The sequence below is a fragment of the Meles meles genome, chromosome 13, assembly GCF_922984935.1.
Source record: "Meles meles chromosome 13, mMelMel3.1 paternal haplotype, whole genome shotgun sequence".
NCBI lineage: Eukaryota > Metazoa > Chordata > Mammalia > Carnivora > Mustelidae > Meles > Meles meles.
Window position 1 is genome coordinate 62,351,452 of NC_060078.1, and position 21,505 is coordinate 62,372,956.

The following is a 21,505-nucleotide window of genomic DNA, read 5'->3' on the forward strand; positions in this document are numbered from 1 at the left end:
AGCCTGTTCCCCCCGCCCTCTGTCTGCGTCTCTGCCTACTTGTGATCTCTCTCTCTGTGTCAAATAAATAAATAAAATCTTTTAAAAAGATAGACAAAACTATGGTGTCAGTCATGGCGAGATCAGTATTGTCTTGTGAAACCTGTTTCAGGTACCCACCTGTTAACTTGTCTGTCTGTGTTGGGTTATGATGGGAAATTTGTTACTATGGCAGAGATAGTCTTTAAAAACACTGACAAATGAATGCTCGGGGCCTGTCTCCCCAGCCCTCGCGTGAGGGTTCTCCCGGGGGCCCTCACAGCCTACTGATTCTCTGTGAAGCCGCCCCAGTGGGGCACAGCATGTTGGTCCCGACGCTGAGAGAGGAGGGTCTGGGCGAAGGGGCTTCAGGTTAGCTGAGGTCGGAGGCAGGCTGGGGATTTTCCCGCCCCACTCAGCCCCTAGCTAGGTCTCTGTTCAGGCTTTTCGGAGCCTTTGCAAGCAACGGTCCTGCAGGGCAGCGACCTCCAGGGAAGACAGACGGAGGGGGCATGAATGCTGTTCTTTGCCCCTATTTGTGCCCTGATGTAAACTGTGGCACTGAGGGCCCTTGTGTCCAACAAGAATCCGTCCTTTCTCCACAGGATGTGTTTTCCAGGGTCCTGAGAATGGGCCCCATTGTGGCCATGTGGACAGTCCAGAGAGGCCGGAATTCCTGCCCTGGGCGAAAAAGCTGAATTCCTCGGGAGGGAAAGGGTCTCGCCCCCCCCCCCCCCAGCTGAGTCCCAGGGAGGCCCATGCCGGGGCTGTGGCACACCCCAGAAACATCCCAGGCCTTGTGCTTATCTGCCCAACATCTCAGAGCATCTCAGCAGCTGCCCCATCCACAGCGAAAAGACAAAGCGCTGTCTGTCTGTCCTCTCTGACTGGACTAACCACACTGGGCAAAGGCCCCGAGCGCGCTGCCAGCCCGGGGACAGCTCCACAGCGTCCAGGCCTCAGAGCAGAGGGTTCAGAGGGCGGGTGGGACGGAGCAGGGTTCAGCCACTTGCCACTTTGTGCCACAGGCAAGTTACTTAACCTCTCTGCACCTTCAGTGGTCCAGAGGAGGCACAAATATCCTACCTTTGTGGGGGGTGGATGGCCTGAGATCACGTGCAAAGCTCTTAAAACAGAACCTGGCATGTGGCAAGAAGGCTGGCCGAGTCTGTCTTCACAGCAGGGGCTCGACTGAGTGTGGATGGCGGCCAGGATATCGGGGTGCCTGGCTGGCCCGTCCTTGTGGGTATGGACTTCATAAGAATCTGGCCCTATGGCCTTATGGCCCAGGGGGCCAGCTCAGGACCCTGAAAACAACGGGCCAGTGGGTCTCTACTTGTGTGTGTGCCAAGAAGTCCCACCTCGATGATGACTGACAAGCAGTCTGTGAAGGATGGGAGACTGTGGCGCAGGCACAAAGCTGGCTTCCTGGAGGGGATATGAGGCCACTGAGCCCACCGGCTGCAGAGCCTGCGCTCCTGCCCTCTAGGCTGCCTGGCCGTGGGTCTCCCCAGACTTCTGGAGACGGCAGGCTAGACCTGGGGAGCCGTGGAAGGGGCAGTGACAAGCGCTGTGCTGGGGTTCAATTGCAAAGTTCCTGGACAGAAGGGCAGACAGGGTCTTCCATGTTTGCAGGCCTTCCCGGTCTCTCTCCAAGTACATCTGTCTGTCTTTCCACCCCCCATCCATGTCTTAACTGAGGGGTGGCGGAGGCCCAACCCGATCTTGTGTCTGAGCTGAAGGGTGGCGGGGAAGACCCGTTCGGGCCTCACAGAGCACACCGTCTAGTTGGCAGCGACAAGACAAACACGCAGGGGAGGACAACATACAGTCACTTTGTGATCTGCCATTCGGGTCAAAAGGATGTGTTGTGTAGGAATTCCCTGGGAACGGGAGGTCAGAGTGGTCCCCGGAAGGGATGTCCAGAAGAGGGCTCTCTAGAGCTACCCTTGAAAGATGAATAAAGAGCAGAGGGGGAAAGGAGGTTTGGACGCTAGGGGTGAGGGGAGCAAAGGTGCAGGGGCAGGAACAGATAGGGGAGCGCGCGCGCGCGCGCGCGCGCGCGTGTGTGTGTGTGTGTGTGTGTGTGTGTGTGTGCGCGCGCGCGCGCGCACTGGCGAGTGCTTGTGTGTGTGCTAGGAGCAGAGGGTGAGGGGAGCTCGGGGATGTTGTCTGCCTGGGGCGGGGGCGGGCAGGACCTGTGGCCAGGGGTGGACTCAAGGGAAGGCACACAGCTTAAATTTTAGAAGAAAGTTGGTGGCAGAAACCCAGCAGTGATGCATGTAACAAAAGGGTTTCCCCTAGAAGGTGGCAGCATCAGCTCCGCGATGGAGAGGCTGGTTTCCATCTGGTTCTGCTTTTCCCTGTGTAGCCCATGGGATGGGCACTTTTTCGGGGGAAACAGAAGACTGTTTTGCTCTCCACACTCCAGCAGCCCCTTCTGCAGAAGTGTGTCTGATGTGGGCGTGGGTTTGTGACACATGCTGGGGCCGCACTGCTGAGCCGAGGGTCGCCCCCTGGCTATAAGGTCGCTCGCTCCCCTGCCCCAGCCTAACTTTGAGCTGGGCCAAGGGCTCTCTGCTTCCCACGGACGCCAAGGACCCTGTCCAAGGCCCAGCTGTGCTGATCCCTGCCTCAGCGTCTGTGGGAAAAAGCGCTTGAAGCAGGGCCCCAGGCTTCTCCCAGCACCAGCCAGGAGGGCCTCGCCTCTGGGGGCTCACGTGGTGGCCTCTTACGAGAGTGCCCTGCGTCTCCCAGACTTCCTCAAACTTCACATCACACATGCACAGGCGCAGAGCCCCCAGGCGGGTCCCGCCCCTTAACAGCTCCCTGACCTTGTCTCTGAGGCAGGTGCTTTAGACCTGCTTTATAGGGGAGGCTCTGACAGGTCAAGAAACATGCCTGCCTGGAGCCACACAGCAAGCTGTTTGGGCTTGTGGCCTCCTCACATGCCCTCCCCCCTCTCCAGTGTTTCACGACATTCCAGTCCAGCTGACCCCCGATGGCACTGCATGTCCCACTTCTGTCCCCAGCACCTAGCGGTGCCCCACCTCGTGCTGCCCAGTAGAACGGCGATCTCCAACAGAAGTGGCCTCCTCCCGCACTGGCCCACGAGGCGGCCACCACCACTGTGTCTGTCGAGCGCTGGAGATGCAGCTCACGCGACACAAGAACTGACTTAATACAAATTTAACTGAAATGGCCACAGTGCACTGCCCAGCACGCCGGACAGTGCGGGCTAGACCACTGCGCAGAAGGCGGCTCGTGGGGGAGACGCGCTGTGTGCAGCTGCCTGGCTTCACATCCCAGCACTGCCGGGTGACCGGGAGGCTCTCTGTCTTCGTGTCCACTCTGCACAGGGAAGAGCCCCAGAGCACCCACCCAGCTGGACAGGTGGAGGTCAAGACAAGTCGATGGCTGTGGAGTACTTGGTGCACAGCAGGCTGGATAAAGACGAGAATGTCTGAGACACAGCCCGCCCCCCGCCCCACCACCCGCTGGCCCCACGCCCCCATCAGAGAGCCCCGCGCAGGCCCAGTGGCTTGCGGTGGGGGAGCAGCAGCTTGGGAAGGATGTGGGGAGACGGGCCTGGCTGGCTGTAGGTGGGTGGGCCAAGGCTCAGGGTGCTTGTTTACAGAGGAAGAGATCCAGGCTTGGGGAGGAGAGAGTAAAACCACTTTGCCAATGCTCGCTTCTACCAGGCATCCTGGGGCTTGGGCCCTCACGGATTGGAGGTGGCAGGGGTGACAGCAAGCGTGGGTCCCCCACAGCTGGACAAGTGATGCTGCTCTACGAAAGGGCAGGCGGCCATTACACTCCGGGCAGCAGGCGCTGGGAATTCAGGAAAAAGGGCTCTGGGCTCAGGGAACATGGGACACTCCGGGCCAACCCAGGTGCACGGCCACCTGGGGACTTCCCAAGGGCGCTTCCTCAACCACTACCTCCCTGAGTGGCATGTGAGAGAGAGGGCTGACCCAGGAGTCTCGAAAGTTACCAAACCAGCCCCCACCCTGAAGTGGGGGCGCGGCGTGGTCCCAAGACCTGGGTTTCAGGTTCAACTCTCTCTGAACCAGGGGGACGGCACTCTCTCTGTGCCTTGGTTTCCCTGACTGAAAAGATCACAGACTGGGACCCTCTTAACTTTTTTTTTTTTTTAAGTTTTATTTATTTGACAGAGAGAAATCACAACTAGGCAGGGAGACAGGCAGAGAGAGAGGAGGAAGCAGGCTCCCTGCGGAGCAGAGAGCCCGATGCGGGACTCGATCCCAGGACCCTGGGATCATGACCTGAGCCGAAGGCAGAGGCTTTAACCCACTGAGCCACCCAGGTGCCCCGGGACCCTCTTAACTTCTGCAGGGAGGCCTCCAGCTCCGGGCCCCAGACAGGCCTACAGGCCATGTGCCGTGGGAGGGGCAAGCCCGGAGCCATGGGTACCAGCCTCCTGCTCCAGGCCTCCTACCAGCCCTGCACGTGCTGTCCCTCCTCTGTGCAGGCTGGGCTCCAACCCGTGAATTCACTGCTCTCCAGGACACAAATTACAGATCCCAATGGGCCAGCCCTGGGCCACCACCTTCATCCTCTGCTGTGTAATGACCCCTGAGCTTCTGTTGCCAAGAAGTCCTCTGTGGCCCTGGAGGCGGCCTGGGTCTTGGACCTGAGAGCATGGGGGGCATGGGGTGGGGGAGGAGGGGTGGGTCAGTCCTCAGTGGGCGTCACCACTGAATAGCCCTCCCACACTGACTGAGCCCGTCTTTCCCAAAGCTGCGTGTGGGGGGATACACTGCTATTATTGCCATTATTATTATTATTGTCATACGGTAATTGACAAGAATAGTACTTCTTTAAGCATTTACATTAGACCAGTTACCAAACTAAGCCCTTGAGACATATCAGCTCATTTCATCCTCACAACAGTCCTTTGTGGTAGATTCTCTTTTATCTCCTCCATGTTACAGAAGAGAAATGGAGGATCAGAGAGGGCAAATAACTGCCCCAAAGTAACACAGCTAGGGAGCTCAAGCTGTCTTAGTCTAGTGCTCCAAGCTTTTACCACCTTGTGGCTGATTTTACACCTGTAAAATCCAGAGAAGCTAAATTAGGAGTAGGTGGGGAAAAAGTAAGGAGGAGGCAAAGACTTGCAGTTGGAAACACTGAAACACCACCACCAAGTTGTAGACACTTTCTTGGGGAGGTTACAACTTCAGCTCTTGTGTGAGGAAGGGGACCCTGGCTGTGACATGTGGTGCAGGGTCCCTGACCACCTGCTCAGAGCGCCCTGGCTGATGAGTTTCCCTGGGCGGCTCCTTGGAGGCTGTGCCGTGGAACGGAGCCTTCAGCAGGCACACAGGGGGGTCTGCAGCCGGAGGACAGCCTGACCTCATTCAAGGGCAGGACTGACAGTCTCCAGAGGGCCCGTTTCTCTCAGCAGAGTTGTCATGATTTCTGGAATCAGTGATGGTGGCTTGATGCTGTCCCAGGCTCTGCCTCCCTCTGACTTTCTCTCCTTCCCATCCTTACCTCCTAATGCCACTTCTGACACCCCCAGAACCTGGCCTGGCCTGGCACCCTCTTCTCCTTTGTAGCTCAGACGTTACTACGATATCTTTGCTATCTCCTCCCCTCCACGGCAGGCCCCCAGAAGCAGGCCCGGTCTCCCCAGGCCTCACCCAGGGGGAGGCGCAGTCTGCTGAATGAAGGCACCGATGTCCTGACTATGGGCAGCCTGGCTCGGGACTGCAGGGGACTTCGGGGGGGCTGGCCACAGTGGCGGCATGATCCTGAGCTGGCCTCTGGGCAGACCCTGGGTCTCTGTCCTCCACTCCATTAGCCCTGGTAAAGCCCAGTGGAAGTCCTGCTTCCTCCAGGAGGTCCTCCTTGATGACTGAGTGGGTCGGCAAATGTGGACCTTAGGGTGTATAAAATGCCAGAGTACTCAGGCAGTCTCCACCGCAGAGTTCACTCTGATGGCTCAGTGAGGATGGCCTCTGTGTCCTGGGCTCCACCCCCTGGCTATGACATCACACAGGGTTGCCATGGGAACTACTGGGCCAGCACCACCTTGCTGGTGGCAGGCTCTCTCTGACAACCTGCATTCTGCTGCAGGATGCATTACCGCCTCACATGCGTCTCTCCCTACCCCGGCCAGACCACAGTGCCTCACCACCTCCTTTCCTGGCTCGCCCAAGGTGGGCCCAAGTCTGAGAACAAGGGCACCCATGTGCTTAGGGAGGGCCCCCTGTTTAAGACGCTAGCTGTAGCGAGCTGAAATCTGAACCCAGGGCCGGCTGACTCCTAAGCCAGTGTTTGGAACCACCATGATCCTGATCTTTCCACCCTTCCGGCTCAGAAGCCTGCAAGCCAGCACGCCCAGGCCTCCAGCAGGCCAGGCCCTGGAGAGCAAGCTGGGAAACTGGGTGAAGAGCTGTGAAGAAAAGGGAAAGTTTGCAGAGATGGACAGAAAGGGAGGTCTCTCTGCGGAGGCGAGGGTTCCAGGAGAACGTGAGGAGCAGGCAGAGTGGGGGTGGGTGCTGGGGCCTCCAGGCTGGGGAGAGGGAGGGAACCAGGCCTCCCAGGCCCAGGCCACCTCGAACCTGCTGGGAAGTCATCCTAAGCACAGTGGAAAGCCACATCCGTGTTAGCTTACACACGCTCTTTGGAAAGCCCCCTTTGGCTGCTCTTTGGGGGTGGACGGGGGAGGGGGGCGCAGGACAGCTGGAGGAAGAGATCTCAGTGGGTGCATAAAAGCCTGGCATTCCAACCCTTGGGTGGGACCACCAATCCTTGCCAGCCCCCAGAGTCCCCTATGGGATGAGGCCCAGAGCCCCACAGGACATCTGGTTGGTCGTGCACTACTTTTGGCTGCCTTCCCTCCCCTGCCTAACTTCACCGCCCACCCCCACCCCACTGATCTCCCGGTATCGCCTCCCAAGTAAACTGGGCTCTAATCCTCCCCAGACCCGCTTCTGCAGTATTTTAAACCAAGACACCTGTCTCTCCCTGTCTCTGGCATGAAGTATTCCACCCCCCACCCCCAACTTGCCCGCCAAGATCCTCATAGCCTGCCGGACCTAGCACGTGGCCAACACATAGTGGGGGCTTTCTCCAGACATGCCAACAGGGGGTAACCCACATCCTCTGTCCTCTGGCTCTCAAGGTGGCTGCCGGCGGCACCATGGGTCTCCATAAGGCTCTGACCAGTAAGACAGCCTCACAGGTGCTCTCTCTTGCACAGGATGGGGACCAGAACACGCCCTGCCATTAACCTTAAATTCTCTGGCTTGGCAAGCATAGCCTTCTCTAATCGGGAGCTGGCTTCTGCGTAATTAGATCAGACCTGACCACAGCTCAGCAACCACTTCCCCGGCCATCAGAGTTGCTGGCTCCTCCTCCCAGCGTGTTAGGTAGGAGCTGAACCCCCTGAGGGTGTACCCCTTCTGTGTGCCAGCACGCGGAATGCTCTGGAAATCAGCTGGGAAAGTTTCCGAGGGACAGAAGGAACACTGGACTCTGAGTCAGACAACGTGGTGCTAGTCCAGTTTCTCTGATGATTTGACCTTGGGCAGGGCTGGAGGATGTCTGAAGGCTGGAGCTGGGAGCAACCCACCCCTTCTACCTCTCAGTGAGATGCATCCCAATGAGAGGCTGCTTTGATGGCTCCAGAAAGTGCCAACTATGTGGCCGCAAGCTGAGCGGTGAGCGGTGGGCGGGCACTGGCTAACCAGGCCTCTGGTTTCCTCCCTCAGCACGGAGCAGCCCCTCAACAATGGCAACAATAATAATAATAGGGACCCATGGATTATGAGCACGTGCGAGGCAGTGTGCTAGACACATGGAGAGCTTTACCGAGGGGGCTAGCCAGGCTCTCCCACCGGACTGCTGGATTCTCACCATCTCTGCCATGCATCAGCTTGGCAAGGCACGTGTCCTCCCTTTGCCTTCATGGGTTTATCTGGAAATCGGGGGAAATAACGGTGCCCACCTCATGGATAGATGCAAAAATTAAATGAGCTAAACCGCACACACTGCTTTCTGCCAAACACCTGGGCTGCCTGCAGGTTTCCCCGGTAGAGAGTCGTGCACTTTACGTCTTAGCCCCTGGTCCACTGCCTGCGCCCACTGTCCCCCCCATGCCCTGCGGGGCCCAACTGTGTGTGAACTTCCTGGGGATGGGGATGAAGTGCTAGGTGGGGACCCGAGGCCCTCCACCCGAGGCCCCCACTCAATGGCCAGTCCATCTCAGAGCAGCACTGAGAAGGCAAAGCCGGCCTTGCCTGTGGCCTACTGAACAATTTGTGCAAGGACCAAAGCAGCTAGAACTACCAGAAGGTCTAGAAATCAGAGCAGCACATGGTTGAGGGAAGAACCCCCGCGCCAGGCCTGGAAATGGAATAAGCCTCCAGGAACATACATCTCTTCTTCCCAGCCAGGAGCAGAGGGAAGGGATGCTAATGGTGGCTCCTTTTAAGGAAGAATTAAAAACCTCCCTCTGGGGTCTTTTTAGGGTTATGTAAAAGTTCTAAAACTTGGGTGCCTGGGTGGCTCAGTTGGTTAAGCATCTGCCTTTGGCTCACGTCGTGATCCCAGGGTCCTGGGATCGAACCCCATATCGCTCCTTGCTCAGCGGGGAGTCTGCTTCTCCCTCTCCCTCTGCCCCTCCATCCTACTTGTACTCTCTCGTACTCTGTCAAATAAATACATAAAATATTTTTAAAAGAAGAGTTCTAGAACTGGATTGCGGTGATGGTTACACAACTCTAGAAATTTACTAAGCATCAGCAGATTAACTGTACACTTCAAACAAGTGATTTTTGTTTTATGTCAATTATATCTCAATAAGGCTGTTGAAAGTAAAATATCCTGCCTAGCCTCAGGTAGCAAGAGCCTTGGGCTGTGTGTCCTGGAGTGGGGCAAGGGGAAGGGGATTCACATTAATTCAGGGTTCTTCATGTGAGAAGTGGGCCACACGATAGAGAAGGGGTGAGAGGGGCTTAAGGGCTTGGTTTGATGCTGGGGTCACAGCTGGGCCCCAGGAAGGCCAAAATCAGGCATCCGTCTGGGCCACACCTGGCTTCCTTTTCAGGAAGACAGAATGAGCCCGGTTCTGGAAGCGTGTCAGAAGTCTGAGCCATAGCAGGAAGGCCCTCTTGGGAGCTCTGGAGGGCTGGGGGTGGGGGTCTCAGGGAGGGCACCCTGAACTGGCCCTGGGGCTCCTGAGCCTTGTATCTTCTCATGGATGTGGGCTGACAAGGAGTCTGGGTTTTCCTTTAAGAGTCCCCACATCTGGAAAGTGCCCTCAGGTGTACGTTCAACTGCCCCCTCAGTGACCACAGCAACCATGGGGTCCTGACTCAACTGTTCTGCCCTCTAGTCAGATAAAGGGTCCCATCTGGCAATTTGGAGCTGGTCGCCCTAGTCATGGCCCCCGCTTCTCTCCATCACACACCCCTGCGTGGTGAGCGGGTGCATATTTGAAGTTGGAAGAGTTTGAATCCAGCCTCTGACACTTACTCGCTGAGAAATAATGTAACCAACATAAGCCTAAGCTTCCTCATCTACAAAAAGGAGGCATAAATCTCACAGGATTATACTGATGGTTAAACAAGACCATGCTCAAGGACCCAGCACAGTTTTTGACAGTATCTGCCGAATCTATGGGCATTTGCCCCGACACTGGCAACTGTAATGTCCAAGGTTTCCACAAGGTGGAGCTAGATACACACAGATCCCAAGCACTAAAATCACCCAAAGTTAAGAGGTGCCTAAATTCCAATGTACAGGCCTTGTGAAAGGGAAGATCGTATGACCTGCAGAATGCTTGTCTATTCCACAACTAACCATGTCTATGAATGTCTCCTCCTCACAGCCCTCAGCTACCACTGCAGATTCCGGTTGCTATGTGCTTGGACCATTGCAATAGCCAGAGGGTGCTGATAAGATCACAGAACGTCAGAGCCAGGAGGGACCCTAGGGAACCCCAAATTTTGCTCCTTCACCTGATGCTGAACTATACAAAGGTTTAATGACTGTCCAAGATCACCCACTGGACACTGGAGGTCTCAGGCCCAGCCCTAGCCAACACTTTCAGTCTCCAGGAAGACAGAATTTCTTTCAATTCATTGAAACTGCCGCAGGCTCAAGGGCTCTTTCTGACCTGACTGTCCTTGTCTCCCACTCCCCTTCAGTGGGTGGCTCTGGCCTCGCTCCCAGCTTGAATGCCACCTCTCAAGGGAGGCTCCCCTGACCACCTCACCAGGCTAGCCCCCTGACAGCCCAGTGCCTGTATCATCACTTGTTTGACTTCTGTTTCCGCCGAATTCGCAACTATTATTTTAGGGCACATTTTACAGGTGAAGAAACTGAGGTCTTGGCATTTAAATAATTCCTAGGCCACAGAGTAGGTGGGGAAGGAGCCCCGGTGCTAGCCAGAGCCCTATTGTGTGCTGCTGCCTCCCACAGAGGCAAGCCAGGCCCTGCCTGTGCAGTTTCTCCCCTCAGACCATAAGCTCCCTAACAGGGAGGCTGAGCTGTGTCCACTTCCACGGTCCTGTGCCTCACACCAAGAAGATGACCAAACATGCTTGAATGCGTGAATGGCTCCTGCCTGGATGGCAACAGAGAAAGGCCTAGTTTAGGAGGCTGAAGACCTGGGTTCGAGGGTTAGCTCTGCCAGGCTCCCTGTGGGGTGGCTAGCCAGAGGACTGGTTACAATGGAGGGGTAATAACTACAAGGGAGGGAAACTGAGATACCCTTGAACGTGACAGAACTACAAAGCAGGCCTCCTGGGCTCGGGGTGGGGGGTTGGTGCTCATCCTGTGGCCTTGGGAGCAAGGGAAGGGGCCCATGGGCGCCTTGGGCACCTATGTACAAGGACCATCCTCCTGGGGCTAAGGTTTCAGAGAAACACACACCCTGGGACCCCTCTACCTTTCTTATCCCGTCACCTCCTTCCCACTCCTGCTGGCGAGAGCTGAACCCCCGCGCCAGGCCTGGAAATGGAATAAGCCTCTCTCTGTAGCTGCGGCCCACACAGCCTTTGCCCTGAGCTGGGCTGCTTAGGTGACCTCCCTGCACTTCCCACCCAGCACGACAGTCGGGCCCTCAGAAACCCTTGTTCCCCAGAGCCCATGCCCCTTTCAAGTGGATTGGAAACAGCTTCCTGTGGGCACCTGGCTCCCATCTGCCCACCCAGGTTAAAGGGGGCCAGAGCCAGAGGGCGGGCATGGTCTGCTTGCATGAAAGTCTGTGCTGTGCCAAGCACCCAGCTCCGGGGGACCAGGACCAGGGACATGTCCCTGGCCAGATGGCTGGTGGCAGAGCCTGATGGCAAGGGTCTAACCGGGACTCAGCAAAGCACAGGGCGGGAGACTGGACTCTCCAGTCCAGTTCCCAGGGCATCAGTCCCCAGGGGAAGGCCAAGAAGCTAGATGCCCGGGGGTTCTCGATAGCCAGCGGGGTGCCTGGGGGCAGAGGAGGGCAGCTGCTCCCCCCATCAGTAACCAACCCTGGCAAGTACTTGCTGAGCTGACCACTTCCATTCCCCCAGCCTTCCCAGAGTGGCCCTGTGCATGTAGGCCTGGGCTCATGGAAGAAAGGGAAGGAGAACAGAAGTTCCTGGGAATGAGCTGCGTTGGGTCAGGCACTCTCGAGGCACGTACAGGCATTAGCACCCTTGAACCTTTCCATTACCCCCACCACATGGGTATAGTTGGCCACTTTCACAGATGCAGAGGATTTCACAGATCTGGAGAGGTGGGGAGTGATTTATTCAACGCCAAAGCAGAGCTGGGTGTTCTGACTATTGTCTCTGGAGTTCGTTTATTTCATTTTAAAGATTTTATTGATTTATTTGACAGAGACACAGCAAGAGAGGGAACACAAGCAGGGGGAGCGGGAGAGGGAGGAGCAGGCTTCCTGGTAAGCAGGGAGCCGGATGCGGGGCTTGATTCCAGGACCCTGGGATCATGACCTGAGCTGAAGGCAGACGCCTGATGACTGAGCCACCCAGGTGTCCCTCTCTGGAGTTAATTTAACTCTGTTCAGAATTTCGACCTAGTGGCAGTCTTGAGCCTTACGTTCATCAGTCCCTGAGGTCCTGACACATAGTAGGTGCACAGTGGACACGTGCTGAGGAGGGGAGCACGGCAGAGACCCTCTCTCCAGGGCTTTTGGCACAATCTTCCCTTTGCTTCCCAGGGAAGCAGCGACTGTGCTCCACGCTCATCATCCCATTTAATTCTCCTCCGCTCCTGGGCAGGCAGGTGTGACTCAAGGAGCAGGTGGAGGTCCCAAGGTCACCTGCCATCAGCAGCGGAGTCTGGATTCTAACTCAGGAGTCAGACACTGAGCAAAGTAGTCAGCCTACCTCTTGGGCAGGCCTGATCTGGAATTGAACTGGGACTAAGGACAGGTGTACCCCTGGGAGAAGCCTTCCCAGATTCTCAGAGCCGTCCTGTCTGGGCCCCTGAGGCAGGGCTGGCAAAGTCCCTTCTGTCCTCCCAGCCTCTGTTTTCCCTGGGGGGAGGGGACAGGCATGGCCTCCATCCTTTCCAAGATATAACTGGGAAGGGAGGCCAGGAGCCCCTCCAGAGGAGTGCTTTTTCTTGGGTCTGCCTTCATGCCCACCCCAGCCCCAAGCCTCTGCCTGCCTCTGCTTTGCCCTGTCCTCCATTCATGGAGCCCCTGCTCAGCACTCTCTCCATTAGCCCACACTCCAGACCCAAACCCTGAACTCTGTGCAGGGCAGGCCTCCTGGTGGGCGGCCTCCCTTTCTCACTGGTCTGCCTGGCTGCCCAATGGCAGGTGGCAGGGATCCTCGGGCGGACTCCCAGGCTAGAAGCTGGCGCTCTGGGCAGGCTGGGGCAAGGACAGTTCTGACCCAATCTGGCCGTGGGCCCACAACCTTGTAGCTCAGGTCCCTCCAAACACTGGGCCATTGTTCCAGTCTGAGACAGGGGATAGGTCTGTGGCCTTGGGGCTGGACAAAAACCTGTTTAGCAAGGCTCTGCTCCTCCCATGCAAGTTCAAGACCTTGACCAGGATCCTGCCAGGCTCCGTGGGAAAAAATAGGCTGAGGAGACAGGCCTAAGCCTAGAGCTGAGAGGGGGCGGCAGGGGGCAGGAGACCCTCAGCCTGCCTCGTGGCCCCGCCACATGCCCCCCGTGCTGTTGTATAAGCGTGAGCCCTGCTGGCCACAGGCTGGAGGCTGCCAGCAGACGGACGTGTGGGATGCAAAGCGTGTGACAAGAGAGAAGCCAGCAGCCCAGCCTGGCCTCTGTGTCGCCCTCCTTGACAGGAGGTCCAACTATGTGTATGCTCACCCTGCCGTGGGCTTGGGTGGAAAGCAGAGGGTCAGCTGTAGTCGGGAGGCACAAGGAAGATGTAACGCAGCCCTGAGGCCGTGAGGGACAGGGTCTCGCGGCCATGCCCTCCCTCCCCGGGTGAGGAGGATGCAAGCCCCAGGTGACCTCGCTGTGTGCCAGACTGCCAACCTCCTCATGACCCTTGGGCGTGGGCGCCATCGCGACTCCCACTCTACAGGTAAGAAAACTGAGGCACAGAGAAACAAGAGGCAGAGCTGGCCCTGAACCCAGACCAGTGACCCCAGAGGGATCAAGAATTTCTTCACTTTGCTCCTATGACTGTGGACAGTTTCACTGACAATTTTGTTAAACGGCCTCAACTTTGGTGTAGCTCCGTCCATACTTACAAGAGCCGGGCCAAGAAACGTGGGCTCCCGTGGTGGGACAGACCCAGGAACAGACCCATGTGATATAGTCAGGGCAGCTCCCGCGGCAGCTGGGGGGTGGCCTACAGGTGGGGCTTTCTGGAAAGTGGGACTCAGTCCTGTGGCAGGTGGGGAGGCAGGGCAGGGCACTGCTTCAGGTGGAGGGGGACAACAGGGCATGGGTTTGGAGGCTGGCAGTAGCTGGCTGCACCGTGGTGACAGGAGACTAAGAATAAGGGCAGGTTTGCTGGCCCAGGAGGTCAGAGAGACGCAAAGGCAGGTGACAGGACTTTGCTGAGGGTGGGGGGCTTCCTCATGGGGCTGGATCTCTCCCTATGGGTTTGACCCTTTCCAACAGAAATGTGCATCAACCCAGGGCCCTAAAGACAAGTCTCATGGAGGTCCCCTTGAGAGTCTTTGGGTTCACTCTTTCAGTTGGATGAGAATTGAGACTTGTGAAAAGAAGCATTTGTTGGGTCACATGGCTGAGTCCTCTGAAAGTCCTGCCAAGCCAACCTGGGCCTGCTTTAGCCCCTGCTTCGCCATCACGGACACCCCATGGGAATCAGAGCACAGGTGCCCATTGTTCAGGGGGCCTCTTGCACCTGTGGAAGCCAGACCAGCTGATCCCCAGCACCCGTAGCCCAGCAGGGGGTTGGTCCTCCAGCGGTGGGGGGTTGGCTCCAACATAGCAAAGCCCGGGAGGGCAAAAAGGCAGGTGTAGCCCCAGGACCCCACCGGGGGTCACCTTGGGCACTGCAGGGGTGGAAGCCGGGCTCGGGGGCTTATCAGGGTTAACCCAGAATTTGTCTTGCACTGAATTCCCTTGAGCTTCAGGGGTACGTCTTTCTCTGCCTCCTTCGGGGTTTGGTGACTAAGGCTATCCCTATCCAAGCCAGCCACACAGCTGCCCCAGAGTCCCCAGAGAGGAGACTAAGAAACATCATCACTAGCTTGTCTTGCCCACCCTGCCCACCGACCCCTCATTACTCTGGGGCCATGTGCTGGGGGCTGGAGGGAGAGATGCTCAGTTCCCCACCAAGGGGTGTGTGTCCGTGTGTGTGTGTGTGTGTGTGTGTGTGTGTGTGTGTGTGTGTGTGTGTGGCAGGTGGACTTCCTATACCCAGGCAGGTGGACCTGTCCAAGGCCTGCCTCCCCCACTTCTCAGCTGTGTGGCCTGGGGCAAACCATGTACCACTAGGGCCTCTGTTTCCCTATGGGCTAAATAGGGACAACAGTACTGACTTCAGCAGGGGCGGGGGTGGGGGAGGCTGAGATTTAAATGAGATAATACAGAGGGTACAGAGAAAGTAACCAATAAAGATAACATCTTTCTTTTTCTTTCTGCTCCCCATGAAGACACTCACTCATGCATGCACACATCTACGTGCATATGTACACACACACGTGTGCACATTCCTATTCAACCACTGGGCTTCCCAAGAACACATCATCCTCAAAAAGAAAATGACTGTTGGGGTGCCCGAGTGGCTCAGATGGCTGGGCGTCTGCCTTCGTCTCGAGTCGCGGTCCCAGGGTCCTGGGATCAAGCCCTGCATCAGGCTCCCTGCTCAGTGGGGAGTCTGCTTCTCCCTCTTTTGCCACATTGTTCTCCCTGCTTGTGCTCTCTCACTCTGTCAAATAAATAAAATCTTAAAAAAGAAAACAACTCTCAAAGGGGCCAAGGCGGGTCTCCATGTACCCTGGCCAGCTGAGGACCAGAAGCAGGCCCTGCGAGGAGGGGGCAGACTTAGGAAGCCTGAGCGGAGTGATGGGTTAGGGCTGGGGTCGGACATGTCCAACAGAAGCCAGCCTGCCCCGGGTTTGGATCCTGGCCCTGCTGCTTGCCAGCCGGCCGACTAGGTAAGCTACGTCGGCTGTCTGGGCCTTGATCTCCTCTGTGGAATCACGTCACGGTCTGTCTCCCGTGTAAGACTCTAATGAAGGCTGAACCATGTCTTTCTTCTGGCAGATGTTCTGAGCACCTGCTCTGGGCGCCAGGGATATAGTGCAAAGAGTACAGGTACTCTATGCTACTGTTCCCCCAGAACCGACGTCCCAGGGAGAGGGACTGAGAGTCAGCGCCATGAGTGAATGGGCCACATGTGAGTGGTGATTCATTCTCCATGAGGAAGGACGAAGCCAGGAAGAGGAGGGCAAGTACTGGCTGGATTTTAGCAGAAGGCCGGGGCCCGCCTTGCCGAGCAGCTCTGTGAGGAAAGACTGGAAGGAGGTGTGGGAACAGGCCAAGGGGCTCACTCGGAGAGGGGCCAAGTGACCCAGGCAGGGGCAAGAACCAGTGCAAAGGCCCCAGGGCAGGGTAGCAGCCGGCAGGCCAGTGTGGCTGGGGAGGAGTCAGGCGGGGAGCGGCAGAGGGTGGCGTCCCAGGGCAGGGAGGGCCAGGCCAAGGGGGCTCTGACTCTGAAGGACATGGGGGGTGTGGAGGACTTTGAGGAGAGGAGTGACATGATCTGACGGATCTTTCTAAATGATCGTTCCTTCCGAAATGTTGAAGATGGACCCTAGAGAGCGGGGGGGAGAGTCAGGGAGGCCAGTCAGGAGGCCAGAATCCAGAGGGGGATGGGAGATAGGGTGGCTCAGGGTGGCGGCGGGGGAGACGGTGAGAGGCAGTCAGAGTCCAGAAACGCTCTGAAGGGAGCACCCCCTGGGTGTGCTGAGTGGATGGCAGGCTGGAGGAAAGGGATGCGTGTATGCCGGAACTTGGGGCCGGCCCAGCAGCAGCCCACATGTGTGTCTGTGGTGGGAGGCGGGAGAACGGGAGCCGCCTTCCTGGGCGATGCGTGAAGATGGGGCGCCACCATGGCTGTGCTGGGTCAGGCTCACCTGAAGGGTCTGTCTGCAAGGGACATCCTTTCTGTGTGGGGCTGGGGTTGAGAGCGAGGCTAGCAGTTCAGAAAAGGGCTGGGCTCTCCCCCGCAGAAGCCAGCCAGCGGCCTGGGATCAAAGCCGGGGAGCTCGGGCCTGGTCCGCCTCCCCCATCAAGGCTGGGCTGCCACAGCCTTGCCTTCCCAGCAAGACAGAAATGGGACCCAGGCCCCCGCCCCAGGCCCTGTGAACACCCGCAGGGCCCCTGTGGCCTCACACTTGAAAGAGCCAGGGGGTTATCTGCAAAATTCCAATTAAATCCACAGGCTTTGATAATTTGATAAGCCGCTCTACAGTCGCCCCCGAGTCAAAATACACTGTTACTTGAGCCCGTGTTTATGTTTCAGGATGGAGGGGGAGGTGTATGAGGCGGCTGTGGGGGGGGGGGTGCAGGCTCTGGGCTGATGAATCGTCAGCCTGTCAGGCCCGGGTCACAGACGGGTCTGGGCTCCAACGGCAGGCACACCGTGGTCTGGAACACACGTCCCTCTTGGCAGCTCCTGGAGGCCGAGCAGGGCCCGGGGAAGAGAAGCCCTTCAGAACTGTCTGTCCATAGCTGACCCCACTTCTGGAGCCTGAGCTCTGTCTTGTGCTGGAGGGCTTCCTGCTCTCAGGCCATCTCTTGCCAGACCAGCTGTGAGCCAGCCCAGGTGGCTGGGAGCCCCTCAAGAAAGAGGCCAATAAGCCCCTTGACATGGTGACTTGGAGGCAAATGCTTTCCCCTGCAGTGGGGAGTGTGCACTGGGTCACATTCCTTTCTGTTCTACAAGCTTCCATGAACAAGACTGCGGAGTACTACCCACAGGCCAGTAGCCCTGGCCGGGTTGTCTTCATGCACTTGTTACCCGTCAGCCCTCTGGACCACTCCACGGGTCCCATGTTATCATGATGGGAAAACAGAAAACAGAAACACAGAGAAATTGAGCCAACAACCAGAGACACAGCCTAGAGTGACCTTGACCCCAGAGCCCGGCTGGGCAAAGCCATGCCCACTGCCTCACCAACGTACCACTGTCTCCCCACGCCTGGTCGGCATCACTCCTGAGGGTCTTCTGGAGGGGAGCAAAAGGCTAACCTATTGCCACGAGTGCACAGGTGGGCAAGTCACACAGGACCAATTTACGCAGCTGACTGGCAGAGAACCGGGCAGAGCGGCACGGATCAAGGGCAGGGTCAGTGGCTTTGTGGTGATGCATTGGCTGCTTCACCTGACAGCAGTGATCCCTTTCCCCTCTGGGGCTCATGGGATCACATGGGACTTCAGTGGCAATTGCCTGGGGAGGGACACCTCTTCTCTCCCCATGGAAGGAAGCGGAAAAGGAAGGGGACGCTGTGAGAGACCATCACAGCCAGATGGACCAGGGCCACTGCTGGGGTCTCTGGAGACTTCCTCTGCCCTGGGAGAGTGAGGATGGCTAAGGCTGGAGCACAGAGAGGGGAGGACGGAGAGGGACACAGAGAGGCTCAGGACCACCACCCCTGACTCCTCCCAAACCAGGAGGGCAGGCAGGAGCCATGGAAAGAGTATGGGCCTCTATATGAACCTGAAAAATCTGGGTTCAAGTCCAGGCTGCTGCTGTGAGCCTGTCTCCACATCTGTAATGTGGGGATAAGAATACACAAGTCTCCCCTCATGAGCCCGGCACAGCAGGTGCAGCGAGGGCAATGCTTCTCCCTCTGGCAAGGGCACACTTTTCTGTCTCTGTTTTGTTGTTTATGAAGCTCTGGCCCAGCCCTCATGTCCTCTGAGTTTCACTGATAATCGCTGGAGGGAGCCAGAGCAGGGATTCATCACGGTCCCTTTGTGGCAGAGGAGGGAAGTGAAGCTCAGGAAAGCCACGGAGTGACCTGTCCGGAGGCTGTGTGGCCAGTAAGCAGCAGAGTTGGGGCATGAACTCCTCCTAGTCTCTGTGACTTTCCACGAGTCTACCTTGTGAACCCGTCACTGATGAGTTTCTGATGGTCTGTGGCATTTGCTCGTTTCTTAAGCCCACGGCAGCCCTCGGAGAGATGGCAAGCCTCTGGGCTGGTAGGTTTTTCTGCCCCGAGGGCCCAGGCTATTTTAGGCTCTGAGTCCTCTAGTACGAGTGGAAAGAGAAGGGTCCCTCCCGGCAGGACTGCCATGTACGGATGTGCAGACCACACACTCAGTGCTGTGAATGGTGCCCTTAGAGCCATGCAACGCCCACCCTTGTCTTCAGGCTTTTCCTCCCCATCCCCAGATGGCCTCTGGCCTCTTCCCACCTGCCCCAGGTCATTCCTTCGTACTATCTTTCCCTTCCCCCTGCAGTACCTACCCCATCGGCCTCTCAGCCACCCATCCTTGTACTTTGAGATTTTAGGGGAAAAGAGATGTTGAGGGAGGTGATCTCTCACACCCCCCACCCTCTCCCCAGCCAACACCCTTCCCTGTCTGCCCTCTTCTGTGCATCAGCTCCTGGTGGAAACCAGAGTTCTGTCTCCACTGAGAACCCAGTCTAGTGAGGGAACTGTTCTGAGCAAGAGAGGGCAGCCCTCACAGCGGAGCCTGGTCGTATGGGTGAGAAACCAGCAGGACTGGGGGGATCACCTTGACCACCAGACCCAGAGCATTCTTATTCCAGAGAGGAGAGACACCTGCTTGGTTCCCCACGTCCCCCCAAACGTGGAAATACCAGCCAGCACCGGACTACTAGGAATCAAAGATTTGGGTTAGAGCCTCCTGCCTGTCATACACCCAACCAGCTATGTGACTTCGGACAATCACCTAACCTCACTGGGCCTCAGTTTCCTCCTCCGTAAACACAGCTACTAATGACGGTCAACCCTGGACATCTGAGCAGAGGGATCATTAGGCTTTCTTTCACCTCATCTGATCCTCACAGTAACCTGGGAGCTAGAAAGAGTGTGCAGGGAAGCCTGTCCCCTAAATGCACAGACACTCTCACTTGACAGCCCTGGGATCAAGGGAAATGAGGTCAAGGCAATAAGAGTCTGGGGAACAATGGTCCATATACCTTTGGCCCATCTCTCCCTTTCCTTGAGTCCCCACATCCACTTTCGTCCACACCTCAAGGCACAAAGAAAAGGCCTGAACTACCACTTACTCTTTTGGGGGGTTGACATCCTCTGGTCGGGCCTCAAAGAACCGAAAGACTTCGTCACACTGTGAAATGTGGGGAGGCAGCCGAACAAGTGCCTGTGGAAAGACAGGAAGAAAGGGCATTAGGTGTGATGAAAACCCCAAGCAGGGTCCCTTTGGGCTGCCGGTGATGGCAGAGGCCAAGGACGGTGCCGTGGATGACACAGCCAACTGGCCAGCCGCCACCCCCCACCCCCACCCCAACCAGACAACTCATCAACAAATCAACCAATCAGCTAGCTAATGAAACAGCTCTCCACCCATCCCACCCATTAGCCAACCTGCCAATTAATCTACTAACCAACTAGTCAAGTAATAAAAATAACTCACTGGTCAACCCCAATGAATCTATCAACCATCCAGCCAAGAATTCGACCAACCAACCATTTGACCAGCCAGTTCGCCAACTAAACAACCAGCCAACCAAGCAAAAAAATGCCTGTTGATCCTTATGGCCCTCAGGTCTTAGGGCCCTCAGGAGCTAGTCACTCTGTGTGAACCCTGAAAGAATTTCTCCTGGCCACAGAGGAAGTCCAAGATCCTTAGCCCAATAACCCAAGGTCTTATTCTACCAGCCTCGTCTCCCACTAGCCACATTCTAGACACGCCAGATAGTCATTGTCTCCAAAACTGAGTGCACAATTATTTAATGACAAGCAGATCATTCTAGCAAGGACAACAGGGACAAGCAAGGACAGAATCCGATAGTACCTAGAAAGAATGGCAGGGTTTTAGGAAAGACTCTTCGATGGTGAGAGGAGAAGATGGGCACCGTGTGGGGGTAACTGTCCAGGGAGGATCTTGGGCCAGCTGTGAGCTTGTCACCCAGAGAGGACTGAGAGTCTGCTACTGGAAAGTGATGGTGACTGCCAGACGTGGTCAGAGCTCCTGCTGTGCACCAGACCAGTGCATATTCCATACCTCATAGCCTGGGGCACCTGGAACCCCTGACCTGCCCAACATGGAGGCAGGGGCAGCATGAGACCAGGTGAAGCCCTGCTCCTGGCTGCTCCACTCCATGTGCAGAGAAGATCCTGGAGTGATTCTTTAGTACAGACAGGAGAGGCCACTGCCAAAGCAGGGCTGAGGGCCAGGGCCAAGGGAACTCTGGGCTAGAGCCAGAAGGGAGAGGAAAACTTGGAACTGTGGGACTTGAGAAGGACTGCCCATGAGGAGACTCCAGGTCAGGGGTGAGCTGAACAGAAGCCTGTCAACGTGCCTGTGCCTCGCTGGGCCCCCTTCACCGGGGCTGCTTCAGGGGCCATGACCCAATCTGGCATCTCCCCTGTACCAAGCATGCGGGGGCCTCCGTGTCCGGAGTCACTGGGAACCTCCTAACGGTCCTCTTGAGGGCAGGTCTCATCCTTATGTTACTGGTAAGGAGGTGGAGGCTCAGGGAGGCCACGTGGCCTGCCCACAGGCCGTGTCAAGAGTAGGAAAGAACTTGCTCGAATGTAAGCTCCGTGCAGTTGGGAGTCTGTTCTGTTGCCTGCGTGTTCCTAGATCCTAGAAGAGTGCCTGGCACAGAGCGGGCAGGCAATGAGTATTTGCTCAAACAAATGAATGAAGAAGGGTTTTGCTGTGCCAAAGCCCAATATCTAATAGTAGTGGGACATGATAATGGGGCAAAAAAGAAAAAAATGTCCATGTGGTCTTTGGCTGCAAAGAGAGAGGTCTAGTGTTAAGGAACAGGGAAGCAACTGCTCAATTCTTCTCTGAGCTGGTCAGGTAACCGTGCAGGTATGGCACTGAGCAC

The 21,505-nt window shown here is 56.8% G+C and overlaps 1 protein-coding gene across 4 annotated transcripts in view; it reads right to left on the reverse strand.

Annotated features, from left to right (window-relative positions):
- The window catches only part of SH3PXD2A (SH3 and PX domains 2A), a 234,804-nt gene that overhangs the window by 90,897 nt on the left and 122,402 nt on the right, over positions 1–21,505 (reverse strand). For all 4 annotated transcript variants that reach the window (XM_046027609.1, XM_046027608.1, XM_046027607.1 and 1 more), the window contains one exon: positions 19,715–19,806. In XM_046027609.1, the coding sequence (XP_045883565.1) occupies positions 19,715–19,806 (92 nt within the window). The remainder of the gene's footprint in view (positions 1–19,714; positions 19,807–21,505) is intronic.